General features: G+C 52.1%; 6 protein-coding genes across 6 annotated transcripts; 4 read left to right on the top strand and 2 right to left on the bottom strand.

Moving 5' to 3' along the window:
• Positions 1 to 74: 74 nt before the first annotated feature.
• NCS57_00368900 (uncharacterized protein) lies at positions 75 to 680 on the top strand (the record flags this gene model as incomplete). The annotated part of the gene is made up of 1 exon (XM_053053674.1): positions 75 to 680. One exon carries the CDS (start codon positions 75 to 77, stop codon positions 678 to 680), a length of 606 nt encoding a protein of 201 aa, XP_052915834.1.
• A 647-nt stretch (positions 681 to 1327) lies between these two features.
• On the top strand, positions 1328 to 1843 carry NCS57_00368800 (DUF2293 domain-containing protein; the record flags this gene model as incomplete). Its single annotated transcript, XM_053053673.1, has 1 exon — positions 1328 to 1843. One exon carries the CDS (start codon positions 1328 to 1330, stop codon positions 1841 to 1843), a length of 516 nt encoding a protein of 171 aa, XP_052915833.1.
• A 790-nt stretch (positions 1844 to 2633) lies between these two features.
• NCS57_00368700 (Fn3-like domain-containing protein) lies at positions 2634 to 4844 on the top strand (the record flags this gene model as incomplete). Its single annotated transcript, XM_053053672.1, has 1 exon — positions 2634 to 4844. The coding sequence occupies one exon, from the start codon at positions 2634 to 2636 to the stop codon at positions 4842 to 4844; it is 2211 nt and encodes a 736-aa protein (XP_052915832.1).
• Positions 4845 to 4991: 147 nt separating this feature from the next.
• NCS57_00368600 (uncharacterized protein) lies at positions 4992 to 5634 on the bottom strand (the record flags this gene model as incomplete). The annotated part of the gene is made up of 3 exons (XM_053053671.1): positions 4992 to 5153; positions 5379 to 5425; positions 5481 to 5634. The coding sequence occupies 3 exons, from the start codon at positions 5632 to 5634 to the stop codon at positions 4992 to 4994; spliced, it is 363 nt and encodes a 120-aa protein (XP_052915831.1).
• A 748-nt stretch (positions 5635 to 6382) lies between these two features.
• NCS57_00368500 (Carboxylic ester hydrolase) lies at positions 6383 to 8073 on the top strand (the record flags this gene model as incomplete). Its single annotated transcript, XM_053053670.1, has 3 exons — positions 6383 to 6847; positions 6894 to 7646; positions 7699 to 8073. The coding sequence occupies 3 exons, from the start codon at positions 6383 to 6385 to the stop codon at positions 8071 to 8073; spliced, it is 1593 nt and encodes a 530-aa protein (XP_052915830.1).
• Positions 8074 to 8123: 50 nt separating this feature from the next.
• On the bottom strand, positions 8124 to 13859 carry NCS57_00368400 (uncharacterized protein; the record flags this gene model as incomplete). Its single annotated transcript, XM_053053669.1, has 6 exons — positions 8124 to 9693; positions 9746 to 10460; positions 11003 to 12326; positions 12836 to 12904; positions 12952 to 13630; positions 13687 to 13859. 6 exons carry the CDS (start codon positions 13857 to 13859, stop codon positions 8124 to 8126), a joined length of 4530 nt encoding a protein of 1509 aa, XP_052915829.1.
• Between the last annotated feature and the right edge of the window lie 448 nt (positions 13860 to 14307).

Genomic DNA, 14307 nt, shown 5'->3' with positions numbered 1-14307 from the left:
ACCTCAACCCCGTTCTTTAGCTTGATGACGTCAGACGTCCCCCTTTAGAAACCTCAAGAAGAACACCACATATCATGGGTCTCCTCGCTTCAAACAGTCTCCGTCTACTCCTCGGCTTGATCATCACCATCAGCCTCATCGCATTCCTATCACCTTCTTCAGTACCAAACGTCAAAATCCCCGACTCAATCCCATTCAGGATGCCTGCTGCCCTGCGCGGTCTAGAAGTCTCGCTTGAGCAGACGGAAAAGTCACCCCCCACACTCGTGGTGAGCGTCAAGAACAACAATGAGGGTCCTGTGACGCTCCTCACATACGGATCACCCCTAGATCCTTTGGCGCCTCAGCTCGGTATGCTGTACATCACGCCCGAGGCGGAGACGGAGCCGTTGGAGATTACGCAGCTAGAGGTTCAGAGGCAGTGGCCGCCTGCCGACGACGCTGTTGTGGAGATTGCTGCTGGGGCGAAGAAGGAGCATGAGCTCACTCTCATGGAACCTGTTATTCCTATGGACCTGGTGTTTGGCAAGGCGACTGTTCAGCTCAGGGGCAAGTGGCAGGCTGTCTGGCCCACTGAGAAGAGCGCTGTGAACCAGACGGCCCTGGAGGCTGGCGGAGCGGGAGAAGATGCTCTCACGGGCAGTTTTGAGTCGAACATCATCGACATTGCCACAGACTAAGGCAGTTGAGGGGTATCCAGATCTTGTATTATCGGGAAGGCGTTTTGGTTAGCATTGTGAGCTTCACTCAGCAGGCTGAGCTCTTGAGGCTAGGATCGGGTAAAACATCTCGAGGGAAAACAGGCGTCTTTGAGAGAGTTGTTCAGTAAACAAACACGCTTGTCTGTGTCACTTAGACTTGTTGTCTTGATGTCTCTGCCTGGAAGTAACTTACCCTAGGTAGAAGATGCGGTTTGACCAGCGACGCACAACGCAAGCTACATCATACATCTGGATAGTATACATAAGCGCAAAAAGATTTCCTTTCGATATCCATATCTATGAACAAGATTTCACAGTCTAGGTTAATATGGATGTGATCTTGGACGTTCATGGTTCTTCACTCACCTACACTTGAGGCTGTCACACACTGGCGTGCGATCATCCAAGTTCAAGGTAGTCCACCAATCACTGTAATTTCTCACCACAAGGGAAACCGATGTTGATGCTAAACCGTCAAGTGGATGAAGCTGGTGGATTATAAGTACGTGATGTACAGATCGTAACTCCTACGCCACACAGCCCAACACAGCGCGAACAGAGCTGTCTCATCACCATATCCTCTCACGACGTCTCATCTCCCATAACTAACCCTCACAAAAGCAACCATGGGAGGAGGAAGACTTCTCGGAAAGGTCGTCTGCATCTCCGCAGCAGACAAGCTCCCGGCCGGATACAGCCGCCTGGAGCAAGGCAACGCCTACCTGACGAACAACTGTCGCAAGCAAGCCACAGAACAAAAGAAGGACTACTACCAGTGGCAAGAAAAGGGACGCCAGATCATGGCCTTTCCGACCAGCATCTTGAAAGCAGCCAAGCAGGCAGACCGACGCACCAAGTCTCGACGACTCCGCGCCGTGCAGAAATCGGATAACAAGCTCCGGAAGGAGTTTCTCACCACCTTACGAGCCGACTATCCCGGCATGCCGCGGGGAGAGCGGACTCAGCTTGCGAAACTACAGATGGAGAAGGGTCAGAACCGTATCGCGCGGAGCCGTAAACTTCCCATGGCGAAGCGGGTTGAGGTCGCTGTTTGGGCCCATGCCTGGCATGTGCAGGAACGAGAGGGGAAGCGATCGGTTGAGATTCTACGAGAATGGCAGGGAAAGGCAAAGAAGATCTGAAAGCATGTCGCTAGCACAAGGAGTGCTTGGGACTTGATATGTCTAAGACGGTGAGATGGGGCTGTTGAGGGCCCTTGTGGGAGCGTCACTGGCTTGGGAGTCTGTCATCTGGATACGCGACTCGCCTTTCTTTGGGCTTGGCTTATTATGATTGGCAGTATGAAACTCTGTCTGTATTTAGAGGCCACTTGTGATGGTCTTTCCTCTGGGATAGATAGGTGATGGCCAATGTTACGAGAGATCGATCAACGCTGCTGTTATCTAAGCACAATGGAAGAAGAGGAGACTACTTGACGAGAGAGAGAGAGATCTGCACGCTTCTCCATACGAGCTGCGCGGTAGCCAAAACCTTGATGAACATGTATCCGCCATTGTATCATTGTTTACATGATTGATACCAAGTTACACGTACCGCATGATCCTACACTCTCCCAGATCCTATCAAGCAACACACGATGCGGGGACTGAGCATGTGCCCAACCAACTGGCGCGATACGACTCGCCCATAGATACAGCTGCAGCTGCAGCATTTAGCCGGCTGGCGATGTCGATCAAAGACCATCGGGGAATATCGCCCTTAATTGTGTCACTGACCTGTGGCGTGTTGTAGCACGATGCCCCTCTCCCCGCTTCCTACTTGTCACATTGACTGACACTGAATACATAAATGGGAGGCCTTTCGATAGTTCTCATATAAATCAACACTGCAAACGCTTGATTATATCAAGTTTTGTTTAGTTCAAGAAAACATACTGAATTTTGTGAGAAAACAACAGCTGCATGAGCCACAATGTCAACCGCAGCAGCGCCTCCCAAGATCGGTGACGATTTCGACTTCAATGCAGCTACCAAAGCCGTCCGAGATAGTACTCTAGATCTTGACTCAGCTGCAAAGGCCTTGCTGTCTCGACTCAGTCTGCAAGAACGCCTTGGGCTTCTCGATGGCGACCAAGACTTCTGGTCTGGCCTGTACGGCATGAGCACCACAGGTTACAACCGCACACCTTACATCCACGGTGAAGTCAAACGCCTCGGCATACCTGGCGTTCGCTTTGCAGATGGCCCCAGAGGCTGCGTGATGGGAAAGTCGACAGCTTTTCCTGTTCCCATGGCTCGTGGTGCGAGCTGGGATGTTTCCCTCGAGGAACGCGTCGGTAGAGCCATCGGTCGCGAGTGCAAAGCCCAGGATGCAAACTTCTTTGGAGGTGTTTGCGTTAACCTTCCTCGACATCCGGCTTGGGGTCGAATTCAAGAGACTTATGGCGAGGACCCTGTCATTCTTGGCGAGATGGGCGCTGCCCTCACGAGGGGCATTCAAGAGAATGTCATGGCTTGTGTGAAGCACTACGCCCTCAACTCGATGGAAAACGCACGCTTTCATGTCGACGTCAAGATAGACGAGGCTGTTCTGCACGAGGTCTACCTCGCCCACTTCCGTCGCATCGTGGAAGAGGGTGTCGCGAGCGTCATGTCGTCGTACAACTCTGTCCGCGGCGAATTTGCAGGCCAGAACAAGGAACTTCTCCTCGATATCCTCCGAGATCAATGGGGCTTCAAGGGCTTCGTCATTTCAGATTTTATGTTTGGACTGAGAGATCCGGCGCTCTCCCTGAGGAACGGACTCGACATTGAGGCGCCGTTTCGTCAGCAGCGGGCGTGGAAGCTTGAAACTGCGTACAACAATGGCGAGGTTGGCGACATTCACATCGAAAGAGCTGGAACTAATATCCTTCGACGTGTCATTGAGGACGAGGTGGTCCGTGGAGATGCAAAGCCTCAGCCAGATGTTGTGTTCAGTGAGGAGCATCGCCAACTGGCTCGAGAGGCCTCCGTCAAGTCCATGGTGTTGCTCAAGAATGACGAGGTTGACGGCACCCCAGCACTCCCCCTCAAGTCAAACATCTCCAACATAGCCGTTGTGGGACGCCTTGCGAACTCGACCGACACCGGAGACAAGGGATCCTCAGCGGTGCGGTGCCCAGAAGTCGTCTCACCCTACCAAGGTTTGAAGAAGGCTCTTCCACAGGCAATCGTGACTCTTGAGGAGTCCGAAGATCCCGAGAAAGTCAAGGCTGCGGCGGGCGCTGCTGATGTGACTGTCGTCGTCGTGGGCTACAACTTTGAAGATGAAGGAGAATTCAACGTGCCGGCATTCGAGACAAACCCAGCTGTGAACTCTGTCCTTCCGCCAAGTGACGGTTCGGAAGAGTCAAAATGGGTGTTTGAACAGTGGACGGTTCCGAAAGAGAAGAAGAAGGAGAACCATGCGGTTGCGACCGGAGGCGACCGGACGAGTCTGAGACTACGACCCCAGGACGTCGAGGTTATTAAAGCCGCCGTTGAAGCTAACCCACGTACGATCGTCTCCATCGTGGCTGCTGGGGCTGTGATTACCGAAGAGTGGAAGAATCTCCCGCCAGCTATTGTTCTCAGCTGGTACTCGGGCTGTGAGGGTGGCCATGCCCTAGCTGACCTGCTGCTGGGAAAGGTCAACTTTAGCGGTCGGCTTCCATTCTCGATCCCCACGACGGAGGAGCATCTGCCTCATTTCGATAAAGACGCTGCCGAGATCGAGTACGACCGATGGTTTGGCCAGCGACTGCTTGATCGACTCGACGTCAAGGCGGCGTATCCTCTTGGCTTTGGACTCTCGTACACGTCCTTCACTGTGTCGGACTTGGAGTTCGAAAAGAGCAAAGACAATCCTGAGGAACTAGTTGCTAGGGTCAATGTCTCTAACACTGGAAGCCGGGCCGGTAGATACGTCGCTCAAGTGTACGGAGTAGTTGAGGTGTCCGACTGGCCTAAGAGGAGTCTTCTCGGATTCCAGACAGTGGATCTTGATGCCGGGGAACAGACGAAGGTGGAAATCCATGTATCAACTAGGCCCCTTCAGAGATGGAACCTGGGATCTTGTGAGCTTGTGAGCAAGACAGTCGAGGTCGAGGTTGGAGGCTCGTCTGGCGATGCCGAGAGTTTGAGGACTGTGGTTGAGCTATGATTTATTCACGAGCCGTAATGAAAGGACAACTCGAGCATAGAATGATAGTATCACAGTGATCAATAACCTGCAGTATAAAAATACCGGCTCTGTCCGATACACATAGCCCCGATGCATCGCACGCGACCTTATTCGCCTCAGTCTCACTCAATTCTCTCCCACCATTGGCGTATTGGAGGGCTCATTGCTCTCTGCAGAATCCTCGATCGCAGGAGAAACGCCCTTCTGGGAAATTTCCATAACAGGGTTGACCTGGTAGCCCTCGCTCAAGGTTTCGTAGCCAAGACGCGTCTTGACCTCGTTGTCTTGCTGAACCAGAGAACAGCAAGGACACCAATAAGAAGCGCAGCAATCAGAAGTCCTCGATCCCTTGATACCGAATTTGTCGCGTATCTCCGTTCGCTTCGTCATGTTGCGTCTGCATGAGTTAGCTCCAACCAGAGGTAATCGCGAGGAAGACACCCACATCTATCCGCAACAGGGGAGAGACTGTGGGATATAGGAGAAGAGACAGTCGCCTTTGGTATTTCCCACACTCTGAGTGCCCGAACTCCGTAGACGCGCGGCGGTGCGCTTGGAAACTACACACTAATCAGTGCCTCGAAATCGATGCCAGACTTCTCAAGCTCAGCATACGGAGATCTGGGAAGAGTAAACTGAGCACACACGAATGGCCGGGAGAACAGCTGCAGAGTTTGTTCTGCCACTCTTGCGTGCGCTTCGGGATCAACGTGGGGATGGATGGGAAGAGCTGAGCGAGCTTGCTGGGGACGGCGAGCAGGATGACCATTGCGACAATAATGGAAGAGAGTGAATGTTTGACGATGATTGAGACCTCGGTGAGAGCATCTATAGAGCGTGTGGATGAAGATGATGGAGAAACCGTGGGATGGTGCATTCCCATTGTCTCTTGCCGTTGTCACTGCCAATGCCAGCTACCGAGCCTAAGGAAGGACCATCCCTCGTGCTCTTACCAAAGTGATCATCACTAGTCCTGTAGGATCAGAGATTTACCCAGGACTCATCATTCAGGCTGAGCTTGCAGAAGGAGAGGCAGCCCCGTATTCCTCTCAAGCGTTTAGCGGATTGACAGACCATGTGCGGAGCGAGTGGAAAGAAGAAGAGGAAACCTGCTGATGAATGCCCAGTTATCACAACAACTTGCAGTTCCACTGATCCATGTAATCTTACCTAGTATTCGATGTCGAAGAGTCACTGCTTGAATACGATTCATCCCGCCAACACTGGCGAACCGGCCTATCGCCAATCCGTGTCAAATACGAAGCTGACAAGACCGCATCGGTATCCCCAATTTCGATACCTCGTTGTCTGAGAATGCCCATTTTTATCTCGTATTTTTCGTAAATCCTATAAGCATCGTTCGTGCCGCAGTGCTACTTTAACTGGAAGCTCTGATATTATTGGTCTTTATGATCCTTGCCGGGATGTAAGATTGATCTTTGCGGACTTGTATAAAGAGGGAAGACACCCCGCACGAAGGATCAGCATCACAAGTCAACCGCATTTCATACTCAACCATGTCTGTTCCATGTGTCCCATCGTCTTTCCCAGCTCCTAACCTCCTCGGAGCAGAATTCCTCGCCATCGAAGCAGCCATCGTAACAAACCACTCAGCCCCAGTCCCAAAAGGATGGCGCTTCTCCCAACCATCAGTCGACGTGCACAATGCCACCTTTTGCAACGTAACCTTGACATACACCCACCCCGGCCAAAACGACACTCTAAACGTCGAGGTCTGGCTCCCGCTTGCTGAAGAGTGGAACGGCAGGCTTCAGGCTGTCGGGGGAGGCGGGTGGAATGCTGGCCGGTTTCCGCTGAGTTGGATGGGTATGGCCGGGGCTGTTGCTGATGGCTATGCTACTGTGACTACGGATGCTGGGCTGGGTGATGCCTATGATCCGTTGCCTTGGAGCTTTGTTAGTCCGGGGAATGTTAATCTGTATGCGTTGCAGAATCTTGGGCTTGTATCGTTGGGTGACGAGGTAAGTGAGTTGCTAGCAAACACTCGAGTTTATCTAATAGTCAAAGGCAATCATCGCAAAGGATGTCATTAATAGCTATTATGGCAAACTACCTTCATACTCCTACTGGAACGGATGCTCCCAAGGAGGTCGTCAAGGCGCAATGCTCGCCCAGCAGTTCCCAACAGCCTACGACGGGATCATCTCTGCAGCGCCGGGCGTATACTGGGCCGAGATGTTTTTCAGCAACATATGGCCTACGTTTTACATGGAAATCACAAAGCAATATCCTCGAGGCTGTGAGCTCAATGAGCTCACGGCAATTGCCACGTCGATCTGTGATCCTTTGGATGGTGTCAAGGATGGACTCATCTCGGATCCTGAAGGGTGTCGTGCTGCTTTTAATCCCTTTGATCATGTCGGAACTTCATTCAAATGCGTTGAAAACGGCTTTACCGATACAATCAAGGTTACAAAAGCGGCTGCTGCTGTGGCAAACGCAGCATACAAAGGACCCGTCTTCTCCAACGGCAAACCCCTCTGGTACGGCTTCGAAATCGGCTCAGATCTCAGCTACATCGCACCAACAAACTGCACAAGCACCGTCTGTGTAGCTACTGGGCACGCGATGATCGAACTTTGGCACGATGCCTTTGATGTCGCCAATACTCCGCTTGATTTCTCCAACCTCACCCACAAAGACTTTGACAACATGTACCGAATGGCAAAGAGAACATATGCGCCATTTTTGGCTACGGATGAGCGTGATCTATCTGGATTTAGGGACGTTGGAGGAAAGATGATTACCTTTCATGGCCTGGTAAGTCTCAACGGAACGAGATTGTGAGAGTAACAGTCACTGAGCTGGATAGATTGACCCGATTATCCCGGCCGAGAGCTCCCTCGCCTACTACAAAGCCGTATCATCCTTCCTGGGCGACACTCAAGACTTTTACCGCTACTATCGCGCACCAGGACTCAGTCACTGCTTAGGAGGCCCTGGTGGACAGCCCGAGCAACTATTCGCGCAACTACGAGAATGGGTAGAGAACGGCAAGGCTCCCGAGGAATCACCCGTCCTCATCATGACGCCAGACAACAAGACTCAACAGCAAATATTGTGCAATTTCCCCAAAAAGGCTGTCCTGGACTCTTCATGTTCCGACGCCAACAGCACAGAGTGCTGGTCCTGCACTGATGAACAACAAATCCCTTCCAAGCGGAATGGCCAACAGATACTATACTAGCCAGACTTTTGCAATTTCCCCTCAGTCTAATCACGACCTCTCTTAACACATCAATTCTCGTGCCGGTTCCCCTTCTGCTCAATCTCACCCTCAAAGCCAAAAGTGAAGGGAACCTGGTGGCCGATGAGCCTCTCGGCCTCGTCCCGTTTCGCCGTGCCGTAACCCATCTTGAAGCCCCTCACAGAATGATTGACCTGGCCCCTATCAAACAGAGGACCTCCCCATTCCACCCTGTTCAGTCCATGTCCACGGGTGGCGGCCAAGATACTAGAGAAGCGCGAGTCTCGCCTCAAGCCGCCGTTGTGCCGCAGGGCAATGGTCCCGGCTGCGACGCCCAAGGATGCAAGCAGCACAGAGACGCCGTAGACTGCCCAGAGGGTAATGGCCTTGTACTGATATCTACTTACTGGCTGTGATCGCCTACATGGATATTCGCCGCTGTCCTCATTGAACAAGACTTGCTTTTTCATGTCAGCGGCCCAGACAACCGCAGCCCACTGCTGATTCGAGAGCAGAGAAAAGAGCATGTCCTCGAAAAGGCTAGGCACCACTTCTTGGAGATTCTCGGCTGGGAAATAGTCACCGTTGCTCGTAACCTTTGTGAATAGAGCAAGCGACTTTGCGGTGACAGTGGGCATCTCCACAGTGCCCATAAGGACACTGCGGAAAACATATCCGAGAGCGTGGTATGCAGCCGCCTTCTTGTACTGGGTCGTATTCCCGAAGAGGACATAGTTCTCTTGAGGCGTCGCCGTGGTCGGGTCGTAGGTTTCATCGTCTCTAACGCCCCTGCGAAAGGTTGTGTTGACCACAGGCGACAAAGGAGTGCGTTTCACAACCTTGATAGACTGCGAGCCGTCGACATACTGGTACTCCAGCGTGTATTGCGTCTCGTAGTACTCGCAAGCCATGAGGGTGGGAATTAGAGCATCTTCATCCTTGTCGGCCTTTCTAGGATCAAGAGGCCTTTCGATACCTTTGGCGGTTTTGACATATCCGATCCAAACGACGGGCTCTGTGCGGATGGCGGCAAAGTTCTTGGGCCAGCGCGTCGTCGGGCGACCTTCCTCATCAATTTCCTCCATCTGCGGCGCACTATACTCTCCTTCGAAGACGAAACCGTGGTAACTTTCATTACCAACCGGGAGAAGCACCTCGGTAAAGTTGAAAGGGGGACTTATCTCTCCGGACTGTTGGGAAAGGTTGCGGGCCTCTGATCCGACTCCAGAGCCGAGCTCAGTGCAGTTGTAGCCTGGGCCCTTCATCTCAACCCTGACGGTGCAATTCCACCCTCTTTCGCAAGTCTCGAGCGTCGAGTTGGTGTACGTGACTGGCCGCCGTAAGACCGTAGCTGCCCGACCCAATGAGTCCAGCTGTTCATCAGGCCCGTTATAGTAGCCGATTGTTTTAGCTGGATCGCGATTGGTGTCGTTCCATGTTGCCAGGTTCAAAGGTTTTAGCCCGCTCTGCTCTTGGCTGGCACCGAGCGGCCAAGTGTACGCCTCTTCAAGGTCAAAGTTCAGACTTCTGACCCCGCGGCACATTTTGTCTTGATGCATGAACGAGGGTGGTGCAACGAGGAGGGTATTTGCGGTGATGATGACGATAGCCGGGGCACACCTACACACACAACAGTCAGACGAGCCACGATATAGATAGGTAGCCGACTTACCATCCGAACAGCGCCATGGCAACGGCCATCTTGGCTTTTGTCAAAAGCTCAAGGTTGAGCATATCCAGTGGGTTCTCCGTGGCCGCAAACACCGAGTCGAGGGCAACGACAGTCAGAAACCTGGTTCTGACTGTTGCCCAAACTTGTTGATCAAAGGCAGATAGAACTGCAGCTGTCAGGCTGGCCTTGCAGGCAAAGGCAAGCGCCGTGCCCCAGCGCAGCATACGGAGCTGGTCGTCGACGATCTCGCCATCCAGCGATGAGTAGAAGAAGTGATGACCGATCGCAAAACAGACGCCGACAACGAGAAAGAAGTACATGCTGTAGGTGGCGACCCATGGTGAACTGGGGAAGCGCAGCCATACTGCCCTCTTTTGAAACTTCGGCAGAGGCTGTTGAGTCGGGTTGTAGGTGCCATGCCCGTTGATATCTACTGGGACAACGGTAGGAACAGTAACAGACTTGAGAGGGACAGATTCTCCCCCGCTTCTCTGAGCAGGTAGATGGATCTCGTCCCAAGACTCAACGTCCTGTGGCCTCGGTGCGGGGGGTGAGGCAGGATACCCGGGGGGCGGGCTTGGGTAACCGTCGGGTCTCTGCATAATGTTTGTCTCTGTGGAACACAACTTGAGACGAAGGTAATCCTTGGAAGAGAACATTTTCGTCCGAGCATGGCCGATTCTTATCCTCTTCGGTTGACCAAATGTGCAAATGTCTAGACCCAAACATGCATGAAGCTGAAGAACTAAGCCCTCCTCCACACCAAGCATATGCAGCCGCATACATGGGACAAGAGGCTCTGAATGGATCCTCGGCAGAGGATGTGTGACACGAGGCATATGGCCGCCAAAAGCCCCTCAGAAGCTGGGCATCCCACTGCACACATCCCGCGAGTGAGGATGGCCTACAGGTCTGTGACAGCGTCGTTGATGCAGATGGTGGAGGCTCGTGCTGTCACTTGATGTGATTGCCAAAAAAGAGCATTGGACAGAAGATCATGCATGTTTTTGGCTGCATGTTGGCACCATTGGGGATTGGAATGATGATGAGAGGCGCCTGTCGGCTGTGACTTGATCCTCCAGATCCTATCAGGCTGAGGCATCGTGTTGCGCCCAAGGCTTTGATTCCATATGCCGTCGTAAGCTGACCGTCACTCAACAGCTGCACAACTTAAGAATCACTGCCATGTTTGGTCATACATCTTTCTATTGAGGCCATTGTCGGCACAATCCTGTTCCCTCGTAGCCGAGGACTAACTAGAAAGACGAGGAATAAGGCTGCCTACTTGTCGCACCAATGAGAGAGGGTCGCCAGGGTCGGGAGTTGTCCTGTACTGAATCCACCACTGCTTTTGTATTCGAGCCGTCAAAATGTCACCGTAGATAGCTCGTTCATTGTCCCAGTCCTCATCCTCGGGCCAGTGTGCCTCTCCAAACGCCCGCTCTGCCTCCTGCCATTCTGAGGATGACATCTGCTTCTCTGTTCTCGACCTGACCATTGAGTTCCATTTCATCTGAAGATTGAAAACATCCTCTTCGACTTCCATCCGCTCTTTCCAAAGTATAACGTGCTCCAGAAGCGGCAAGACATGGACGGTTCTGGGACGCGGAATCTTCCATGGTATAATGACGTCGGTCGTTTCTGTAGAGATCAAACGGGTCATCTCGTCGATTAATGCGCTTCGAATTTCATCCTCTGCTTCTTCGAAATAGGTCTTTTGGTGCCTCATCACGTTGTGTTCGCTCAGAAGGAAACTGTTCAGGCCTGTTGATCTGAGGTTGCCGAAGCAAGGTGGCTCAGCGGAGAAGAGGCGAAACAAGCCATCGATTTCTGCAACATCTACGCAGAGCCAAAGCCCATGAGTGTCGTATGGGTGTCGTCGCCGATGGGCTCCCTCCAGTTTCTCCTTATCGACGGTCCTTGTCAAATCACCCTTTGACCAATCCACAAACAGCAACTCGTCAAGACCGCTGAATAGCCTAAGAACCGACGAGAGCTCTTGAGCGTGACCACCAAAGGAGTGAGGATCGGAGTTGAACAGGGTTAGATAATTGGCAGCTCTCCACAACGCCAGCTTCCGGACCTGTCGCATCTCTCCGGGATCGAACTGGCCAATGTCCCACAAGCTGCTTCCTTTGAGTGACCGGGATGCGTCATCATCTTCTGGGGGTTCGGCCTGCAAGTACAATATGTCTCGGTCGAAGTTGAACCATATTCTTGGCCCACTCGACCGCGTCCGAAAGGCGAGTTTGTAACCCATGTTGATGAGCACAATGCGGGACTCGGCGCAAGTGTGCAACAGTGCGGGGATGGGGGTGTGGCTGTAAAGGTGGCATCTTCTCGCGAATTCCCAGGCGAAATCAGGATTCTCACATAACCAGTCGAGGGGAATCTCAGGTGTGGAGGAGGTAGGCACCCATGGCTGAACCAGTGGTTTGGCGCCAGTGAAGCCGAAAGTGTCAAGGGTGAGTTGCTTGCTTCGAGTCGGGATGTGGTCGCGCCAGTTGAAGGCAAAGTCTTTGAGGGAGCTGTCGAGTTTGATGGGGTTCAGGGTTGTGCGAAGCCTGTCGCGGAAGTCCTTCTAGGATTCCTCGGTATGCTCTTCAACATGAACAACCCGAGGTGGTGTAGCCAGCAGGTATATGTCTCGGCGGATCTCAGGAGGGAGTGATCGGAAGAGTTGGAATTCCGTGTGGGCCATGGTGCCGCATCGATGCGCTGTGAAGTTGCGGCTTGGAGTTGAAGGCTTCTGTTTGTTTATCTTTCTGCCTGTTTATCTTTCTGCCTGAGAATTTGCCAAGGCAGCAAAAACCGTGTGGCTTGATATGCATGAGGCTCGTGACGGTGAATCAGTGGCGATGCTCTTTACCTAAGGCTTAGGTCTTGGTTCCTGTGACGCACTCTGCCAGCGGCTGAGGTTCTCACCAACCTCCATAACGACAGAATGCCCAAGCCCCTTTTCATAAACAAAAACTGGCGATCACACGCTTTCTTACTAACATACAAGATTTCTGATGGCATTTTAGATTGTTGATACGAGCAATTACTACTGTGTTTTTAGCTCGTAGAAAATGATAGCAACTACGAAACATTGCTCTCTGAGTCAAGGTGAGATGGACCGGGAAGGTCCTTGAAGGACACCTGACGGTCCAGAGAAAACTACCAAATGTTAGCTTGCCTTGTCTTGAAAGGAGATGGTTTCGCACTCTTATTCCCTTCCCCATATCCATAATTAGAGCTTCTTGCGAGAATAGGATAAAGCTCTTGTGTAGGTCAATAAGCCCGTGCTGGCTAGCAGCTCCTTCGAATTCCCTTTGGGCTCTCCTAAGCGCGGTCACAGATTCCGCCCCTGTGAGGAACAGCTTATAAACCAACGCATACTGAGGCATATCAGCACCACCAAAATACGCGTTCAGATCAAACTTGTCGGAAACGGCTCCGACATTGCAAACGACTCCCCATATATCAGCCTGGCAGTAAGCCTCCAATGACTTCAGTAGAAGAGGAGTCACAGCTTGCTCTAGCTTGCTTCCGTCTCGAACATCATCCGGCGTGGAGATGAAGTACATGGCGACAGTTGCATTGCCGGCATCCAAGTCGGCGTTCCCGGTCTTGGCTCGCTCCTCAGCTGCTGCGGTTTGCACTGGTATAGGTTTTTCGTATGCCATCAAAACAACGCTGGTCTCAAAGTCTGCAAAGAAAGGACCGTCCGGCCCGATGGTAGTCTTGACAAATTCCGAGGAAAAGCAGGTTGTAACGTGGTCCCAGTCCCGGAAGAAGAGCTCTGTAGTGTCGTCTCTTCCAACCCAATGTTGATTGGCATTGAGTGGTCCATCAGGGCGCGAACCAAAGGCCGAGTCGAAAACTTGAGTCTGAATGTACTTGCTGGATGGAGATTTAGCGACGCTCGTCAAAACGAAGTGAGCGTGACGTTTCAAAACGAACTCCACGGCCAAGGTACAAAGTTGAGATTGACGTACTGCGGTTTATCGTCCTTGTTCTCGGTACCATCTGACAAGCTTCCATGAATGCGGAAACGGTGATCGAAGTACTCTTTGCGTGTCATGTTTGGCTTACGCCGGCCAGCGGCAATCTGTTTAATGCAGCCCGTCATGTTGTCAAAAGAATGAACCAAGTCTGAAGTGACGATAGACTAAGACAGTAAGACTAGGAAGTAGTGAAAAGTTCTGAACTGAGATTGTAAGACTACAAATATATGTGCATCGACCCAACTAGGTACTGAGAAATGGACTTGATGAACCCGAACTATCGGCTCCAACGTTTTGACATACATGATATTCGGCAAAGTGGAGCCGACGCTGCCATGATCACAAGGCGGCTTCCCGATGGAGAGGAGAAAATTTGCCGACGGAGTTAAAGAATTGGAGTCGGTCATCTCGATCTTTCGGCTCCAACGCTCTGGGGCCTTCCAGGGCGGCATGGTGATCCGGATGTCCGGCAGATCACGAGGCACCTGGTTTCCTAATAGTGGAAAGACTAGTGTCGATAATACACTTGACGGCCTCGCTGACATTGTTGAAGAACTTTAGTCATTCGAGTAA

This window comes from Fusarium keratoplasticum, chromosome 3, assembly GCF_025433545.1.
Source record: "Fusarium keratoplasticum isolate Fu6.1 chromosome 3, whole genome shotgun sequence".
NCBI lineage: Eukaryota > Fungi > Ascomycota > Sordariomycetes > Hypocreales > Nectriaceae > Fusarium > Fusarium keratoplasticum.
The sequence above is the reverse complement of the archived record's forward strand: the minus strand, read 5'-3'. Positions and strand labels throughout refer to the sequence as shown.